Here is an 18,564-nt window from a genome sequence, read left to right on the forward strand (position 1 = left end):
ATCTACATGCATTTTGACGTGCTTTCAAACTGCTAGGTTGGCAGGAGCTGGGACCGAGCAACGGGAGCTCACCCCGTTGCGGGGATTCGAACTGCCGACCTTCTAATGATCGGCAAGCCTTAGGCTCTGTGATTTAACCCACAGCGCCACCCGCGTCCCTGAAAAAGGTATTTGCTTGCAAAACAAAAACGGGGGAAAAGAGAAAAATCCAGGAAGGCCTCCTGGTCAATTGCAACCTGAATTGGTGGGAAGTTGTAGTCCAAATTATCCAAAGGGCACCAGGTTGAGAAAGTCTGGTGTACGTGTCCATTGTCTTAAAATGGCAATAGCACCCACCTGAGAGGTGCCGGAACGGAGATCTAGTTGGGAAAATGTCCTGGCCTCACCAGTTATGAAGCCCAACCCCACACCCTACCTCAAGGGCAATACTTGGGAAGGTGAAATAACAAGTTCTCTTCTAGACAGAACAGCTGCAAGGATGTGTATTTATATCATTTGGCATTAATCCTCGTTGGCAAGTATTAAACCACAGGAAACCTGGCTAATCCAGTCGTTTTTAGGTATCGCCAAACTAGTTTGAAACCATTGGTGGTTTTCACCCTAAGCCTTGCAAGGATGTCTTGGAATCCTAGCTTTGTAAGGATGCTGAGCATGTGAGCACTGGGTTTCTTGTCTGTGAGCAATGGAAATTATAAAGGGATTTTAATTTTGTAGAACAGGCCCTGTGAAGCTGTGCCATCGGGGTCCACACCATCTTACAAATCCAGACTTGAACACGTGTAGTGAACTTTCTAGTGGCTTGCTTGAGCTTTGCACCGATCCTTCAGCACTTTTTACCATGGCACTTAAACCCCAAGAGGGCTAGGACGCATTTTCTATTAAAGGTGGACTTTTAACAACTACCAGACTTTTAGAAGACATCTGAAGGCAGCCCTGTTCAGGGAGGCTTTTAATGTTTAATAGATTACTGTGTTTTATTTTTCTGTTGGAAGCCGCCCAGAGTGGCTGGGGAAACCCAGCCAGATGGGCGGGGTATAAATAAAAAATTATATTATTATTTAAAACAAGAGCAAATGGACTGCATCACTCCATAGGCTATGTTAGCCACCCAGCACTCAAAAAACTAAATGGAAGCAAGAAAGGCGGGGGGGGATGACACCCACTTTGTAAAGGGTTTCCCTTGGGACTGTGCAAAGGGATTCTGTTTTCTGTGTATTTAATTGGAGGAAGAGACTCTCGAGATTACAGGCATGTTTGTGTGTGCGTGCGCATGTTAATGTTTGTATTTCCAAGGAAAAAAAGTATTTGTATATAAAGAATAGACTCTTATACGGCTGTTGGTTGCTTTACATTAGTTCTCTCCAGTTCTAAATAGTTAATGCATAAGCAATCTGTTCAAAAAAAGTAAAAGGAACAGGATAGTTCAAAATACAGTGGAACCTCGGTTTATGAACACCTCGGTTTACGAATTTTCGGTTTACGAACACCGTGGACCCATCTGGAACGGATTAATTCACTTTCCATTACTTTCAATGGGAAAGTTCGCTTCAGTTTATGAACGCTTCAGTTTATGAACAGACTTCTGGAACCAATTGTGTTCATAAACCGAGGTACCACTGTACCACACAGATAATATGGGAGTTTTCTGGAAAGCTTCCTAACAATGCCACAAGCTTCTTTGGCAATTGATCACTGTGACCTGTTCCTCAACTTTCAAGGAATATTTTGCCCTATGTTGCACATCCTTTTTGCTCAAGCCCAGGGGTCAGCAAACATTTTTAGCAGGGGGATGGTCCACAGTCCCTCAGACTTTGGGGGGCGACGGACTATATTTAGAAGAAAATGAACAAATGCCCAGAGATGCAGTTTAAATAAAAGGACACAGTCTACTCATCTAAAAACACGCTGATTCCCGGACCGTCTGCAGGCCGGATTGAGAAGGCGATTGGGCCAGATCCGGCCCCCAGGCCCCGGTCCCCGGTTTGCCTACCCATGCTCAAGCCCATTGCTGCACATCTTTTTGCATATGAGCAAAGAAACTGGCTGTACTCTCTCCCACCCCCAAAGAGTCAGTTTTTGCCAAGGAGAGAGCAACTGAGGCTGCTTAATTTTGCCAGGCCTTTACAGTACAAGATACAGGGTTGTATTAGCTTGAGCCATGTCACCGGCCCATGTGCTCTAGCGGTGTCTACTTGAATTAACGGCAGGTGCCATGTCTCTTAAATGGAGATTGAGCCAGAGCCTTCCTGCATGCAAACAGCACCCTCTACTCCTGAGCTAAGTGGCCCCTCCCAAGGGACTTAAAATTTGAGATTAACCCAGCAACAATTGATGTTTCAGTTATATTGTGTTCCACAATGTCTTTACAGGAAGGCATTACCGTATATTCCGGTGTATAAGACGACCCCCAACTTTTCCAGTTAAAATATAGTGTTTGGGATATGCTCGCCGTATAACAAATATGGCCTAGCATATAAGACGACCCCCAACTTTTGAGAAGATTTTCCTGGGTTAAAAAGTAGTCTTATATGCAGGAATATACAGTATTTATTACTGGTAGATGCTGGAAGTGTAATGCTGCAAATACCATGTTGAGGCATATGATGTGGGCATGTCCAGTGAGATCTTCAAGGTGTTGACAATGACGCAAGAACTTAGGAGTGGATCAGACCAAAGACCCATGAAATCTAGTATTCTGTTCCCACGCTGAGCAGTCAGCTGCTTCTGGGAAGCATGCAAGCAGGACCCGAATGCAATAGCACTCCCGTCCTCAAAAACTGGTATTCAGAAGTAGAGTGACTCTAGTAAGAGAATATATAGCCATCACAGCTAGGTAAAGGGACCCCTGACCATTAACCCACAGCGCCACCTGCGTCCCTAGCCACCACAGCTAGTAGACACCAATAGCCCTGTCTTCCATGATTTTGTCTTAATTCCCTTTTAAAGCCATCCAACTGTACCCACACTATAGATTTGTTGTTTTAACTATGCGCTGTTGGGAAACAGTAGCTCCTTTTGCCTGTCCCAACATTCAGGTTCCTTGGTTAACCTTCCTTGGGTTCTGGAAAAGGAGACAAACTTTTCACTTTCCCCGAGCCGTACATAATATTTGACATCTCTTAATCATGTCAACTCTTGCTCACTTTTCCAAATTAAAAGCCCCCAAATGTTCCAGCCTTTCCAGTTCCTTCCACAATGCCGTTTCTGAGATGCAGAGACTAGAACTGTACAGAGTGCTCCAAGCATTAACACACCGTAGATTTAAGGAATTACAATATTGGCAGTTTTAATGTTGATCTTTTGCCTAATGCTCCCTAGCGTGTGTATATCTGAAGCTGAATTCTTTTTTGCCCCAATGTGCATTACTTTTATTTTATTATCATCAATTTATTCATTGCTTTCTAAACAACCGTCTCAAAGTGATGCATTCTAAATTTAAAAATAGTTTAAATTGAGCCACATTTTAATGCCTACCCACCCAGTTTAGAGATCCTTTCGAAGTACTTCACAATCCCTTTTTAATCTTTTCAACTTTATTTGCATTGCATACTGATTTATTTGCATTGGACCTCTTAACTCCCGATCTATGAATGTTAAAAAGCATAAATCTAAATCCTGGCGTGCTATGGTCCATGGGGTCACGAAGAGTCGGACACAACTAAACGACTAAACAACAACAAAATTCAGATCCATGGGGCACCCCACTTCTTACAGCCCCATTGGCAGAACTGCCCATTTAATTCTATTCCTACTGTAGCTTTAAGAGGACCTGTTATCCGATCCAAAAAGTTTTTGACAAGTGCACATCAGGTGGCAATCAGCCAAGTCCTCCTCAGAGGAAAGCCACTGAAATTAATGAACCTAAGCTAGTAATGTCCATTAACGACACCAAGCTAGACAGGACTTCCCTTTGCAGAGAAGTGACGTCAATTCTTTTTCAGCAAGACTTTTGTTTCCTTGAAAATTTCGTCTTTAATCAACACATACATTAAGTTTCCCAGAACACACATTAAGGAAAGTGGCCTGTAATATCCTGGGCTACATTTTGTCAAAAAAAAACCCACTTGTGTTACAGTGGTCACTTTCCTGTTTTCAGGTTCCAAGGCCAAACTTAAGAGACAAAAGTTACATATTTGGTGGCAGACCATAAACTTCACATTTGAGTTCTTCTAGAACTCTGGGGTAGGATATGTTTTGGACCAAGTGGTTTGTTACCAACCGTGGTAAAACACACCGGACTTGGGCTACGCACCAGGTAAATGATTTTTGACACTACCAGTGGTTACTTGGGTCTGAAGCTCTCCTGCTCACCGCATTAGCAGGAAAAGCAACTTCCTTTTTGCAAAAACACTCCCTTGGGAAGCAGCAAGTTAAGCAAATGTAAATTCCTTTTATAGGCTGACTGCTACTACAATAACCACTATATTATTGTCTGCACTTGAGGACATTAGGTGCCACCTTTTAAAAAGAAGCCTCTTTTAAAAAGCAGCCTAGTGTGGGGCTGCTGCTCCCTATGGCATTCTCCCTACTCCTGGAGAATCTCTGACCTCTATCCATCCAAATGTCGGTTGCGGCCCCTCTGCAAAGTACTCTGCAAGCAGCAACACTTTGGTGCCAGGCGCTATTCTCCACTTCCTCTTAAGTTATTTTTTAAGGATTATGGGGTAGGTTTTAGGATTCCTTAAGATCAGGATCCTCCGCAAATGCCCTCACCAAGAGCTGTGGGGTAAAGGACGAAGCAGCACCTTAAGATAACATTTATTTCCTTGGGGGTGGGAAGAAAACACAAGGGACACCAAGTCTGTGCAATTTTTTTTTACTGACGCCCAAACTGCACACAATGGTTCACACAGGGTGTTCTTCAACAATGGGGGAGAAAAAAGTAACTGAAGATTCAACAGCCAGTTTATTTGTCTCAAACTGGCAAAGCTGTGGGAGAGGGAAGACAAACCCCTCAGAAGGTTTTTTAAAGCAAAGCGAGTTATCTTTTTGGTCAAATTCCCCCCCTCGGGTTTACTAATTTTTTTTCACATTCAGGGCTTCAACAGCAGCAAAGGGGGTACTGGTGAAGTTTGGGGTCTCTTCAAGTGCAGGATGAGGTAACTTGGGTTGTAGGCACATTGAGGACACCTGTGGAAGGGGAAAGATGCGGTCAGAGACAGAACGAGAAGCTGGAAGCAGCCGCCCTCGGGGAGCAGAAGTTGTGGGGATGCATTTGCAGAATAGGACAGAGGGCTGCTATTCCCACAAGGTAAATACCAAGCTCTAGAAGAAGTACATAAGTTATGGGGGCATAGTTCAGACTGCAGGGATGCAAGTTTTAAGCATCAATGTTTCCCATAAAAAACCTTGAAAATTGTAGTTTATGGTGAGAAACAGAAGTCAGTCTGAATTTTCAGCAAGATGTGTTAATCCCTCTTCTTAGAGATAACCCCTCAAGCCTCTCAAAGCATCCTCTTGTGCCTTTGAGAGCTTAGAAGTAATTCAGGAGGTGTGACTTCTTCCTTCCTTTGCCATGCAGCTCTTAAATGCCAAAAAGCTCCCTTTCAGAAGAGGCTGACAACCAGAGACGGGGCCCAGCACATCTCGCCATCTTTACTTATTCTTCACTTCTGAAATCATATGCCCAGTGAAGCACTATGGCACAACAGTAGTGGAACCCAAAGGACGGGGAAGAAAAACTAGCTTGCTTCAAAGATTTAGACGTTTCCATTCAGACTGTTTCCTAGCAGATGTAAGGCACACAAGTGCCTCAAATCTGGAAACCTTAGCAGACTGCCAACCGTTAAAGTCTCATCCAGCTATTAGCAGGCCTTGAGCCAATTCCTCTGGCTAAACCACCTCACAGGGTTGCTGTGAGGATAAAGTGTGGAGGAGAGACCACTTATGCACTGCCTGGGTTCCTCAGATGGCACAATGCAAATGTAATAAATCGACGGCATCTCTGTTCAGTTTTAGCATTCCTGCCCAGGCGTCCTTACCAGATCACAGCTCTTGGCATCCCCTCACCGTGTGCAGGTTCATCACGCCAGTAGGGCTGGGGCCAGCTCTCCCCCAGGCTCAGGTGTTGAGATCTGTAAAGAAAAAATAGCCCTGCTGGCAAGCCTGCCCCTTTCTGTACCAATAACTTTACTTCTCTGAAGTTAACTCACGGAGGACACCATGTGGCAAAGGAAAACACGACAGCGGGCCAGAAAGACCTAATGGCTCTTAGCAGCCTGCATTAACCAGAATTCATAATAATAATAATAATAATTTATTCTTTATACCCCGCCCATCTGGCTGGGTTTCCCCAGCCACTCTGGGCGGCTTCCAACAGAAATACAGTGGTACCTCTACTTACGAATAACTCTACTTACGAATGTTTCTACTTACGAACGGAGCTCCGTCCGCCATCTTGGATGCGGTTTAGATAGGATTTTTTCCACTTACGAATTTTTAGATAGGGTTGCTTCGACTTTCGAATTTTTTTCTCCCAATGCATTCCTATGAGATTTGACTTTTTTCGACTTACAAATGTGCGTTCGGAACGCATTAAATTCGTAAGTAGAGGTACCACTGTATTTCTGTGTATACACTAATTTCTTAAAAGATTAAAAGCTTCCCTTAACAGGGCTGCCTTCAGATGTCCTCTAAAAGTCTGGTAGTTATTTTTCTTTTTGACATCTGGTAGGAGGGCGTTCCACAGGGCGGGTGCCACTACCGAGAAGGCCCTCTGCCTGGTTCCCTGTAATTTGGCCTCTTGCAGCAAAGGAACCGCCAGAAGGCCCTTGGCACTGGACCTCAGTGTCTCCGGGCTGAACAATGGGGGTGGAGACGCTCCTTCATGCACCTTGGTTTACAACAGGGAGAGGCAAAACCTGTGCCCCCCCCACATGCCGTAGGACTGCAACTCCCTGCAGCCCCTGTCCAGGAACATCTCTGGTTAGAATAGGGCTGGCTTGCTTCTGTGAATTTGTCCTGGGAACGGAGTACTCTAAGGGAACTAAGGGCCTTTCACTGCCAGCATCTACTTACATCCACAAGCTGTTGCTGGATCTCCGGCAGCGGCTGGGAGGGACTCTCCTGGGCTGGGGAAGCAGGCTTGCTGGCTTCCACCACTGCTTCTTGAGCCATCGCAGGTGTGCTAGTGGCCGGGGTGTCTCCACCAGCAGCAGCAGAGCTCGGAGCAGGCTGCTCTTTGGTAGCTGTGGTAGCCTTGGGCAGGGGGGAAAAGCGGGGTTAGGTTTCTGACTAGAGTTCGGCATTGACACGCAGTCCATTTTTAGGTTTGGTAGTTGAATGCGCATGCAGAGTGTGCAGTTCCTCCGGATCTACAGAAACCTAGCTCAGGTTTATGGGTGCCCCTCACCTATGTCAAAGGAGGGCACAAGATCTTGCCCATCGCACAGCCCTTCGAAACAGCGAGTGGGAGATTTGGATACTGAGAAAGAACGAGGCAGCTTTGCCACGTCAGCAGGCAGAGAGATTTCTTTCTTTAGCAGATCCCTGTTTGCATTGCTTACATTTCTTGCGAGGGCTGAGCATAGGAGCCATGGGTATAAATAAAGCAAATGACAGGGGGAGCTCCCCACCCCAGTAAAAAAGGAAAAAGAGACGGAGTTGGAAGTGAAGGAGATTCGTTTTGCCTCCCTGCTTTGTAATATCACACAGTTGGGACAAACAAATTTTTAAGTAAGCACTGGCTATATTTTACCTCTTTTCAAATTACTTCTACTTCCATTTAGGAGAGCAGACTATAACTAGCCAGTTTGAAATCCCACTGCTTTAAGAAGTTTAACCCATGTTTGCAGTGTACAGAACACATTGCTTTGTACATCTTTTAAGCCAATGGTTGCAGAATTATCTGGAGAGCTTTGGAGAGCAAGGTTCCTCCTGTTCAGAGCATTTGATGAGCACTTGGGTTAAGATAAAGAACCCACTCTCTTTAGAGTATTATTTATTTATTAAATTTCAACATATTTTATTATTCCAAAAAGCAAAAAACACAAAAGGGAAAAGGGAAATCTCTTTAGATTATGTTTTACCAGGGGACGCCTTTATTTTTAACTGATGTGAGCCGCTTTGAGAGTTGCTAACTCTCTGAAACAAACAAAATACATAGTAAAGAAATACAAAAATAAATAGATAAGGCTTCCCATCTATCTCAGCCATTGAATTTTTAACAAATGCACTAAACACAGCCATGTTTCTAGAGCTTCCAAAGTGACCGAGATGGAAGAACAGAGGCTGGTATTGATGGCCAGAGATCCCATCCTATCCATCTGTAGGATCGATCAGTAGTCCCTGGATCTCACCTCAGTTGCAGTCTGGCGGGCGGCAGCTGTTTGCTGGCGCCTGCGCTGGAAGTAAGGTCGGTTGCGCTGGCGCTGGGGCTCAGGGCGGATACCGTCCGCTGGGGCTTGTGCCGCCTTTGTCTCGCCATCTCCTCCCTCAGTGGTGGGCTGCTGCGGTGGGCGGGGGCGGAAAGGTCTGGAAAAGCAAAGGATAGTCACACTCTGCTTATGGAGCCGCCTCCTCCCTCTGGCTATGTTCAGGCATAATTTGAAAACTCACCTGTGCGTTCAGGTCTTTGGAGTATGGTTGGTCTCAGGGCTATATTACCTGATGCTGCTTTTATTGATGAAGATTAGTTTGTGGTTTAAAAGTTTTTAATGATTAACGTATTGTTTTAAGTTGCTAGCCACCCCATTCTCCCTTCTGGGACAAGCGGCAGGATATAAAGAATATTTGACTTCCAAGGTACGACTGTACTCCCCTTATTCCTTTAAACCAGGCATCCCCAAACTGCGGCCCTCCAGATGTTTTGGCCTACAACTCCCAAGATCCCTAGCTAACAGGATCAGTGGTCAGGGATGATGGGAATTGTAGTCCAAAACATCTGGAGGGCCGAAGTTTGGGGATGCCTGCTTTAAACACTATGCTGTGCCTTAAAGAGTAGGGAAGATTCTCCTGTACATCAAGCATGTGAACAGCATACAAAGAGGACACCGGCCTAAATAACCCTACTCTTTGCTTTGATCATGCGTATGTAGGTCCCCAGAGGGAATGTTGTGAAGGGAAAGATGGTTTGTAACTGAAATACCACCCCTGGGTGTTACTGGGTGAAGTCACAGATATGATGGTGCTGCCTGCAGCTTTACCTGCGGTATCTGGGACGGAAGCGAGGGGCTGGGGCTCTCTCACCAGCCTGGATCTGCTGTTGCTGATCTCCCTCAGGCTGGGTGGCATCTTTGGGTTCTGTGCTTTCACTGCCCTGAGGGAGAAATATCACAATGCCTTCAGTTCCTCAGGGTATTATCTCAAGCTGCTCTTACCCAAAGGCCAGAAGAGCCACTTAGAACCACTGGTACAAAGGATGGCAGGTGAACTAATACCAGGGTACTGGAAGAAGCAAAGAGCACCAGTGTTGAAGCAATGATTCTTCAACATCAACTTCACTGGACTGGTCATGTTGTTCAGATGTCTGATGATCGTCTTCCAAAGCAACTACTCTATTCTAAACTTGAAAATTGAAAGTGTGGTCAACAAAAGAGGTTCAAAAACTCTCAAGCCAAATCGTTTTTATAAACACTGACAACTGGGAAACACTGGCCAGCGAGCGCTCCAATTGGAGAACAGCCTTTAACAAAGGTGCCATGGGCTTTGAAGAGACTCGAATTCAGTATGAAAGTGGGAAATGTGCTAAGAGGAAGGTACGCTTGGCACACCCTCACCGTGATCAACTCCTGCCCGGAAACCTATGTCCCCACTGTGGAAGGACGTGTGGCTCCAGAATTGGCCTCCACAGTCGCTGTTAAGACTGTGTTCAGGGAAGACCATCTTACTCAGCTACAAGTGATCGCCAAAGAAGATCATGGCTCAGTGATGAAGGCCGTTTGGCACAACGACATTCTATACAAATTCACTTATGTGTAGGGCTGTGTTTTGTGTGTGAGTGCATCTCCCACCTCTCAACAGGTTCTCTAGAGAATTCCAGCCCCACAGAGGACTCACTTCTGCTGGCTGGGCCTGCTGCTGCTGGGCTTGAGCCCTAGGCCCCCGCACAAATCTCCGGCGGAAGAAAAATGGTGGGGGGCGCCTCCTTCGAGGGCGCTGCTGTACAGCATCATCAGCCCTCTCCCCCTCGCTGATCGTCTCTGCGGCCCCTTCTGTCCGGGTGGCATCCTGTGGCTGTTGGGCCTGCCGGGGCCTGGGAATGAACCTGCGAAAGCGGCGGCGGTTGGGAGCATAGCGGCTGCCCTTCACAGGAACGCCGCCTGGGCCAGTCACATTGGCTGCCTCAGCCCCCTGCAAAAGAAAACAAGGAACAAAGGGAGTGGGAAAAACTCTTCCATCACAGTCTTCAACGGCTGGAAGGCTAGCACCACAGTCCTCTTACCTTCTCTCCTTCCACAACTTACCTTCTCTCCTTCCACAACATCAAACTCCACCGTTTCCCCGTCTCCAACACTTCGGAGGAATTTACGGGGGTTGTTCCTCTTAATTGCTGTCTAGTAAAGTGCAGAGAAGACAACATGAACTTTTCAGGAAGGCGATGTAACTCATGCTACATTCTCAAGTTTTTACCAATTCCCAAGTTAAACCGAGAGTGAGACCCTTTTGTAAGCACCAGCAACAAACCATTTTAGCTACACCAAGTTTCTGGGATGCAGCATCTCTCTTCCTTGAGAAGTGGGGAAGAAAGCAAATACCTTATCCCATCAGCTACAGAGAATACACAATAACTATATGCTAACTGAATTAGCAAACTCTCAAACAATTGGAGATACCGTAGCTCTTTTCAATGTTCTTTTATAACTACTAGCAGACTTATTTGGCTACTGATGCAAGTTTTAAGAATAGAACATTCTCCAAACCATGTACATAGACAGAGTAGTCCTAGGAGAACCATGTTGTTTGGGGTTTACAGGAATAATAACTTGTAGTAACTGAAGTTCTTCTAAAGCTTTATCTGGATGGCAATGCTAACCTACCTTAAAAGAGGTAGCTCCTAATGTACAAAAGAGTTGCACATCTATTTAATAATACTAGTTACAGGTAGGTAGCCGTGTTGGTCTGACGCAGTCCCTTGATCCAGGCACAGTCCATACACTGGTACCTCGACTTACGAAGGCGATCCGTTCCGTGGGGCTCTTCGTAAGTCGAAACCTTCGGTTGTCGAAGCGTCCATTTTGCGCATGCGTGAAGTGTGATTTTGAGCTTCTGCACATGTGGAGACCATGCGCACCGCTTCTGCGCAGGCGTAGAACGCACACGCGGCGAAAAGACCTCCAGGTTTGCCAACTTTGTAAGTTGAAACCTTTGGACATCGAGGCATTTGGATGTCGAGGTACCGCTGTATATACATTTATTGGCCAATCCCTACCTCTTTCTCTCAATGGATGAATGAATTAAGCTAAATAGTTTAAGTTGGATTTTGAATAAATGTGCAATTAATTGAAACAAAATAAAAAAAATCCTTCCAGTAGCACCTTAGAGACCAACCAACTTTGTCATAGGTATGAGCTTTCGTGTGTATGCACACTTCAGATAATGAAAGCTCATACCTATGACAAACTTAGTTGGTCTCTAAGGTGCTACTGGAAGGATTTTTTAAAAAATCTATTTAATAAGTTACCCATCCAGTTCAGCAATACAAGCTTTGCGTCCTTAAAGCTTAGTGCCTATCTAATGGACATCTGATCACCTAAAGAGAAGGCTTTAGGGGGGTCTGTCTTTAATTCAAACAATGATTCCCACCTCGAAATTTCCTCGAGGAAATCCAGCAGAGCCCCATAATTCAGATTTCTGTTTGCTAACTCTTATTTACCACATGGAGTGAGCTTGTGATTGGGACACAAGCCTACAGCATAACAGAGAAGAGGGCAAAGAGAATGAACTTTAGTGTGTTTCTTACCTGGTGCACAAACACATCCTCCTTGGTATCATTCCTGTATTGAGGGAAGGAGATGGAGACAAAGCTCAGAATACTCGGAGGGTGAGAGGTGTGGATTTCATGTATGCCAAATGAGGGCTCAAATTAGGGAGTGGGGAGGTATGAGGTCAATAATCCTCTCCCAATTTTAGCCAGATCCCATCTCCCACAGCTTGGAGGCAGGGAAGTAACAAAACGTTTGTGGGGGGGGGCAATACCCCACCTGACCCTGCTGCAATTTGAGTAACGTGCCCAGCACCCACAACACAGCTTTAACGTGTCTGTTCCTATACCAACCTATGGTCACGGTCACTACCACCATACCCACTTGGTAGTTCTTCAACTGGGACAGGCACCCAGCTAACCTAGTCTGAGGAAGCTGAGAGAAATGAGACACAGGCAGTGTTTTCCACAAGCGTAGAAGGAGAACTATAACTGATTCATGTGATTGCTATCTAAGTTTCTGCTGTGTGTTATGAGAAGTTTGACTTTAATAAAATACAGACATTCCCAGTCTGACAACAGGTCTCCTTTAAGTTAAACACTGCTGTTACACACATAGCATCTGAAATCTTCTAGCTCTTTGCTCCATGGGCGTAGGCGGGGGGGGCAGTTGCCCCCCCCCTAGAAGCAGGGCTGCTGGTGACCAGCCTGCCCTGCTGCCCGCCGTCGCCCGGTGCCGTCTCCCTTCTCCCTGGCTGGCTGTGGGGCGGGTGGAGGAAAAGCCAGCCAAACGCTTTGCGTGGCTCTGGGGCTTTCCCTCCACCCGCCCCACAGCCAGCCGGCTAGAAGGGACGTCTCCCTTCTCCCTTGCTGGCTGTGGGGCGGGTGGAGGGAAAGCCAGCTTTCCTTCTACCCGCCCCGGCGATGGCGGAGGGGGAGGAGGGGATCGTAGCAGCCCGATTTCGGGCTGATCCTGTTGCCCCCTCGCCCCTGCCGATCGCGGAGGGGGAGGAGGAGGTCGGAGCAGCCCGATTTCGGGCTGATCCTGGCGCCCCCTCGCCCCTGCCGATCGCGGAGGGGGAGAAGGGAGTCAGAGCAGCCCTATTTCGGGCTGATCCTGGCGCCCCCTCGCCCCTGAACGACCATGGCTTTCCTTGCCCCACTGTGGCCCCTCCCCCCGTGCCTTGGCCCCGCCCCTTGCCCCCCCTAATTTTGATCCTGGCTATGTCCCTGCTTTGCTCTATCACCTTCACCAGAAATCCATGCTATTAGTATTAAGCAGTGGCTTTCTGCTAGCATAGCCAATTCCATTTACATACAGCCACCCAAAGAAGGCATCACAGTACTAACACACAGAATGGATAAGCAATCCCAAGTCCTTGGCTGGCTCGCTGGGAGTGTCACCGCTCTGCTTCTTGGCTTAATCAGCTGTTTGTATTAGCCACGCCACACACGTCTGGCAGATTAGTCCAACCAAGCAGCCCAGATTTCTAAAATCACACACGAGCAAAAACAGTGTTCTGTTTGTAAGGAGATTCGGTCAAATGCACAAAGGTCCAAGGAAGCCTCTTCCGAGCATTCACATAGAGACCTGTTAAGGAGTTCTTGTGTTTCAGTAGATTAGTTCTACAAGGATGTACTGGAAATCTTGCTCAGGTATGCTCAAGTCTTTCACTAGAGTTATATTGGGTGGGGCACATTTTTTTTTTCCGTGAAAGCAAACCAGCTGACAATTTCTGGGTTAGTCTTTGCTCCTGTGACTCAGAGGCTCTCCAAGAGAAATTAAGGAACTGAGAAGCAGCTCTGTTTTGTAGCACTAGGCTTAATTTCAGGCTCAGTTCACTTAAGAGAAAGTTCATTTCATCAAAGTGCAGTTCTCTTCATTGCTAATTCACAGTCAACGTTCAAAACGAACTGAAGACATAACTACTAGTCAGGGCTGTCTTAAGCATATGTGGCGCCAGGGTGCAAAGATCCGCCTGGCGCCCGCCCGCCCCCCTCCCCGGTTGCCCAGTCCCAGGCGCGCAGGAGGGCAGAGCCAGCTGGCTGCCTCAGTGTCTCGCTGGCTCAGTCACCCCTGAACTCGCACAGCAGAAGAACCCGCCACAGCGCTCCAACCGACGGGTGGGCTCTTCCCCGGACTCTCGACCTGGAGCCCCTGAGAGCCCTGCACCCCTGGCACCTATGGGTAAGACGGCCCTGCTACTAGTCAAGCCTGGCCTCCTTTACCATCAGCCACCGTAGTGGGAATCCAGTAGATTGGGGGACTTTCTTGTTAAGATTGAATGCTACTGTACTCAGATCCTGCTTGCAGTCTTCCGATAGGCATCTGGCTGGTCACTAGAAGAACGGGATGCTGGACCAGATGGGCCACTGGTCTGATCCAGGAAGGTTCTTTTTTATGTAATCACTGTCAGTTTATTATTTAAGTCAATAAATTTCAATAGATTAAACTATAGTAGTCTTCCTTAAAAGTTTGGTTGTAAAACTCAAAGTTTTGCATTTTGTTGATCAGGAGTTGACAGAACTCCAGCTGGTTCTGACCTCCCTAGATGAAGAGTCCATTGCAACCAAGCCTGTTCTTCCTTTGGGAGGAAGGATGGAACGTAAATCAAATTTATAAATTAACAAGCATGTAAAATAAAAGGCCCCAGAGTTTCATGCATCTTCCAAGCCTTTGGGGAGGTAAACGAGGGAGGCTCACCTGTTTATAAATCCATAGCCATTGCGGACGTTGAACCATTTCACAGTGCCCTGCACCTGGGTGGCTGCAAGTTGTTGGCAAGAAAGAAAGAAAAATTAACATGTTGAGAGGCAGATACACTTCTACCCACCTGGTGAAACATCTTTCTCTTCTAAGCACACCTCTGAGCCACTTCCATACCCCAAGCAAGCATTAAGAGTTTGGGTTCAGGTCAGGAGTTCCAAAACAAGCTAAGATTTGCCCTAAGACTAGCTAATTTTTATTTCAACCCACTATGACTGCATAGTTATTACCGTATATACTTTGTTGTATGACCTTGGGGGGGTTGTGAGTGGTTTAAAGAGGGTGACATAGAAATGTTTTAAAACAGAATCTAGTGGACACAGTCCTCCTTTCAGAGAACTCATATGGACACCTAACATGGCAATATACAGTCCCAGCTTCTCTAGGCTTTAAAGAAGCAGTACACACTTTTACGTCATTGGTCAATTCCATCAATAGACTTTTAGGAGGCAGAATTCTCATGGCTCCAACTTCATTTGCATCAGTTTCAACTGCCAGAGGTCTAGCCAATGTGGCATAGTGGTTAGAGTGTCAGACCAGTACCTGGGAAACCAGGGTTCACAATCCCCACTCAGCTATGAAGCTCATTGGGTAACCTTGGTTCAGACACTGCCTCTCAACCTAACCTACATCACATGGTTGTTGTGAGGACTGAATGAGGGGAAGAAAGATGTATGACACCCTGAGATTTTTAGAAATATAAATGCAAACAATAAAAGTAAACTAATGAGGGGATTTTCTCTCTCTATAAGGCCAGGAATTTTAAGCAAAAACAACACCTTTACTCTGAAGCAAGCAGCCCCATACCCATCTCTCCCATGAAACCCTAAACAACCCCCTCTCACCAGCCCCAAGCCAAGAACACTTCCGAGCATCCTACCTACCGGTACATAAGTGCTTATCCTGTAAAAAGCTACAGCACACCATTCGGGCATCTCTTTATGATGGGGGAATGTGAGAGGAGAGGTGGCAGAGTTTAAACTATTTCCAAGGCAAAAGGGTCAAATTCCTCTGCCAGCAAGGGAGGAGCCATAGCTTCACCAATGGGCAACATGCATTGAACTCATATTCAAACCCTAGTATCTCCTAATTAAAATTAATTAACGCTTGCATTTATATCCCACTTTCAATGAGCTCAAGGTGGCATGTGTGGTGAGGTCCTTCCCCTCTTAAAAGAACCAGGTACATGCATGGGCATAGCAGGGGCGGGCACAGGGGGCAGTTGCCCCCCCATCAAGTAAAGAAAAATAAACACTTAGCTGACCAATCATGTCACAGATAGTTCTGCCCCCCCTAACAAAGTCTGGGTACATGAAAAGCTATTTCCCAGTATTAGAGAAATGTATCCCAAAGTGTGGCATGTAGACCCCCTGTGGGGGATCTCAAAGCATTTCAAATGGTACAGGACAAAAAAAAGAGCTGTGGAATGCAATTCAAACACAAAACGGAATTAAGTAAAACTTTCCCCAAATTATTTCTCCCCAAGTAGTAGTATGCTGGTAAGACTAAAACTCTCAAAATTATTGTAAGTTTGGGAACCGCTGAGCTAGAGCAACAAATTTAGCCAATTAAGGATCTAGCCAATTAAGCCCCAATCCCTTGCGGTAATGACCCCCACCCTCTCAGGTGTCTAGCCCTTCTGCCCCACCCACAAGCCCTTAAGTTACCCCCCTGCTCCACACCTCAGTCTGTTTTAAAGGGCTCCCAAAGTAAACTTGGCCAAGTTAGTGTTTTTGTCAAATGAGCCACATCTCCGCACCCAAGTGACTCTGTGCACAGACCCTTAAGACGCTCCCCATTCTTAGGACCTCAAAACTTGCTCTGCTATAATTTAGTCTTCGCTTTAAAAAAAGAAGTGCTGCTTCCACAAATTTAGGGCAGTTAGTGTTTTTTGCTACAACACTGCCCCTTGCCTCAAAGCCTGATATAGCACTTTTCTTTTAAAAAGTGCTCTTAACGCAAACTGTATCAAGTTGGTTAACACCCCACCCCCACCCCCATGCCAAACAAGCTGTTTAACGTTTTGGAGATGTGGCTCCCACCCTCCCAGGCCCGCCTCTGCCCAAGTGACCCCGCCCACAATCCTTCAAGCCACATCCCTGTCCCACACCTCAGAGCCTGAGCTTCTCTTAAACACCTTTTTCATTTAAAAAGTGCTCCTACAAACTTTGCCAAGTTAGTGGGTTTCCCTGCCCCACTAGCCCCGCCCCCAAGGGACACCGCCCCCAACCTCTTAAGCCACACCCCTGTCCCACACATCAGAGCCTGACCATATTATATATATATATATATATATATATATATATATATATATATATATATATATATATATATATATATATATAAACTGCTCCTGCCACAAACTTTGCCAAGTTAAGTGTTTTTTTGCCCCAACCTTTTTGGGGACCAGCCTTCAGCCTCCCTGACTCATAGCCCCGCCTCTGCCCAAGTGACCCCGCCCACAATCCCTCAAGCCACACCCCCTGCCCCACACCTCAGAGTCCGCGCTTTTCTTAATCACTTTTTTTCATTAAAAAGGTGTTCCTACAAACTTTGCAAAGTTAGTGAGTTCCCCACGCGAAGAAAAAAAAACCTTGGTCACCTGCCCCACGAGCCCCGCCCCCAAGCGACCCCGCCCCCAACCTCTTAAGCCACACCCCTGCCCCACACCTCAGAGCCTGAGTTTCCCTAAAACACTTTTTTCTCTAGAGCACTCCTACTACAAACTTTGCCAAGTGTTTTTCCACTCCAACCTTTTGGGGACAAGCCCCCAGCCTCCCTGGCGCCTAGCCCCTCCCCTCCCCAGTGGCCCCGCCCACCCAGCACATCCCCCGCTCCAGAGCTCCGCGCTGGCCCCGCCCACCCCTCAGGCCCCTCCCTCAGGGGCTCGCGGGGCAAACGGCTCCCTCAGAGGGTCTCCTCCCTCCTCAGCCCCCCCCCCCACCTCAGCCCCCTCACCTAAGACGCGCTTGGCCGCCTGGCTCCGAGCTGCGCCGCCGGCCGCGGGTGCCGCGGGTAAGGCTGCCGCGGGAGGAGCGGGCTTGGCCACCCCGGCCGCGGGCTCCCCCGCGGGGCTCTCCCCGGGGCCGGTAACGGCTCCTCCTCCAACGCTCTCCGCTTCGCTCAGCATCCCCGCCGGCTGCGTCCGCCTCCGCCTCTCCGCCTTCTCCTCCTCCTCCACCTGTTGGCCGCCTGCCTGCCTGCCTCCCGCCCGGCAGTCCCGTCCGTTGGTGCCGCCGCGGCCGAACGCCGAACGTCGGCGAAGCGCCCCCTCCTCCTCCTCCTCCTCCTCCTCCTCTCCGCGCGCCCGCCCGCCTGCCTCTGCCTCTGCCCGCCTCGCGCCCACGGACACACCCTCGCCCCTCGCGGCGCCCAACGCCCAATCAGCAACGGCCGCCGCTCGCTCGCACGCCCGCGCGCCCTCCGGCCAATCAGCACCCCGCACCTGCCTACCGGCCGCGCCGGACCCCCCCTCCCTTTTTATATATAGATAAGGCATGGGGGGGGCACCGCCACGCCCTGCGGCCACGCCCCGCGCTCCCATTGGACGGCGGGGTCCCGCTCAGGTGCGCCGCGGCCACGTGGGGGCCGGAGTGGGATGAAGGATGCGAAGCGACGCCAGCAGAAGAATAAAGCGCCCGCGGCTGAGATGGCAAGGCGGCGATGAATTGCTTTGCGCGCGCTCCGCCTCTGCAAAAGTTTTGCACTGCGGAGAGTTTTGCACTCCGTGCCGGGCTGGAAGAAAAACCTCCGCTGCAAACCAGCGGGACGGACTTGCTTACGCGTACACCGGGCTGCCTGCACAACTTTGTTTCCAAGAAGTGCAGCAAGAGTTGTGGACGGCCGCCGCCGCCGCCGCCAGCTCTTTCACTTTCTGACGCCTCCGCAAACGCAGGACCTTGTCATGTATTGTGTTGCAACTTGCGAAAGTGAAATG

The 18,564-nt window shown here is 47.9% G+C and overlaps 1 protein-coding gene across 1 annotated transcript; it reads right to left on the reverse strand.

Moving 5' to 3' along the window:
- Positions 1 to 591: 591 nt before the first annotated feature.
- Positions 592 to 17,891, reverse strand: YBX2 (Y-box binding protein 2). The gene is made up of 10 exons (XM_035135914.2): positions 17,586 to 17,891; positions 14,565 to 14,628; positions 11,900 to 11,933; positions 10,404 to 10,493; positions 9,997 to 10,290; positions 9,144 to 9,256; positions 8,298 to 8,472; positions 7,018 to 7,197; positions 5,982 to 6,074; positions 592 to 5,130 (listed from the first exon to the last, which is right to left on the reverse strand). The coding sequence occupies exons 1-9, from the start codon at positions 17,755 to 17,757 to the stop codon at positions 6,024 to 6,026; spliced, it is 1,173 nt and encodes a 390-aa protein (XP_034991805.1). The 5' UTR covers positions 17,758 to 17,891; the 3' UTR covers positions 592 to 5,130; positions 5,982 to 6,023.
- Positions 17,892 to 18,564: the final 673 nt, after the last annotated feature.

The sequence above is a fragment of the Zootoca vivipara genome, chromosome 13, assembly GCF_963506605.1.
Source record: "Zootoca vivipara chromosome 13, rZooViv1.1, whole genome shotgun sequence".
NCBI classification, from domain to species: domain Eukaryota; kingdom Metazoa; phylum Chordata; class Lepidosauria; order Squamata; family Lacertidae; genus Zootoca; species Zootoca vivipara.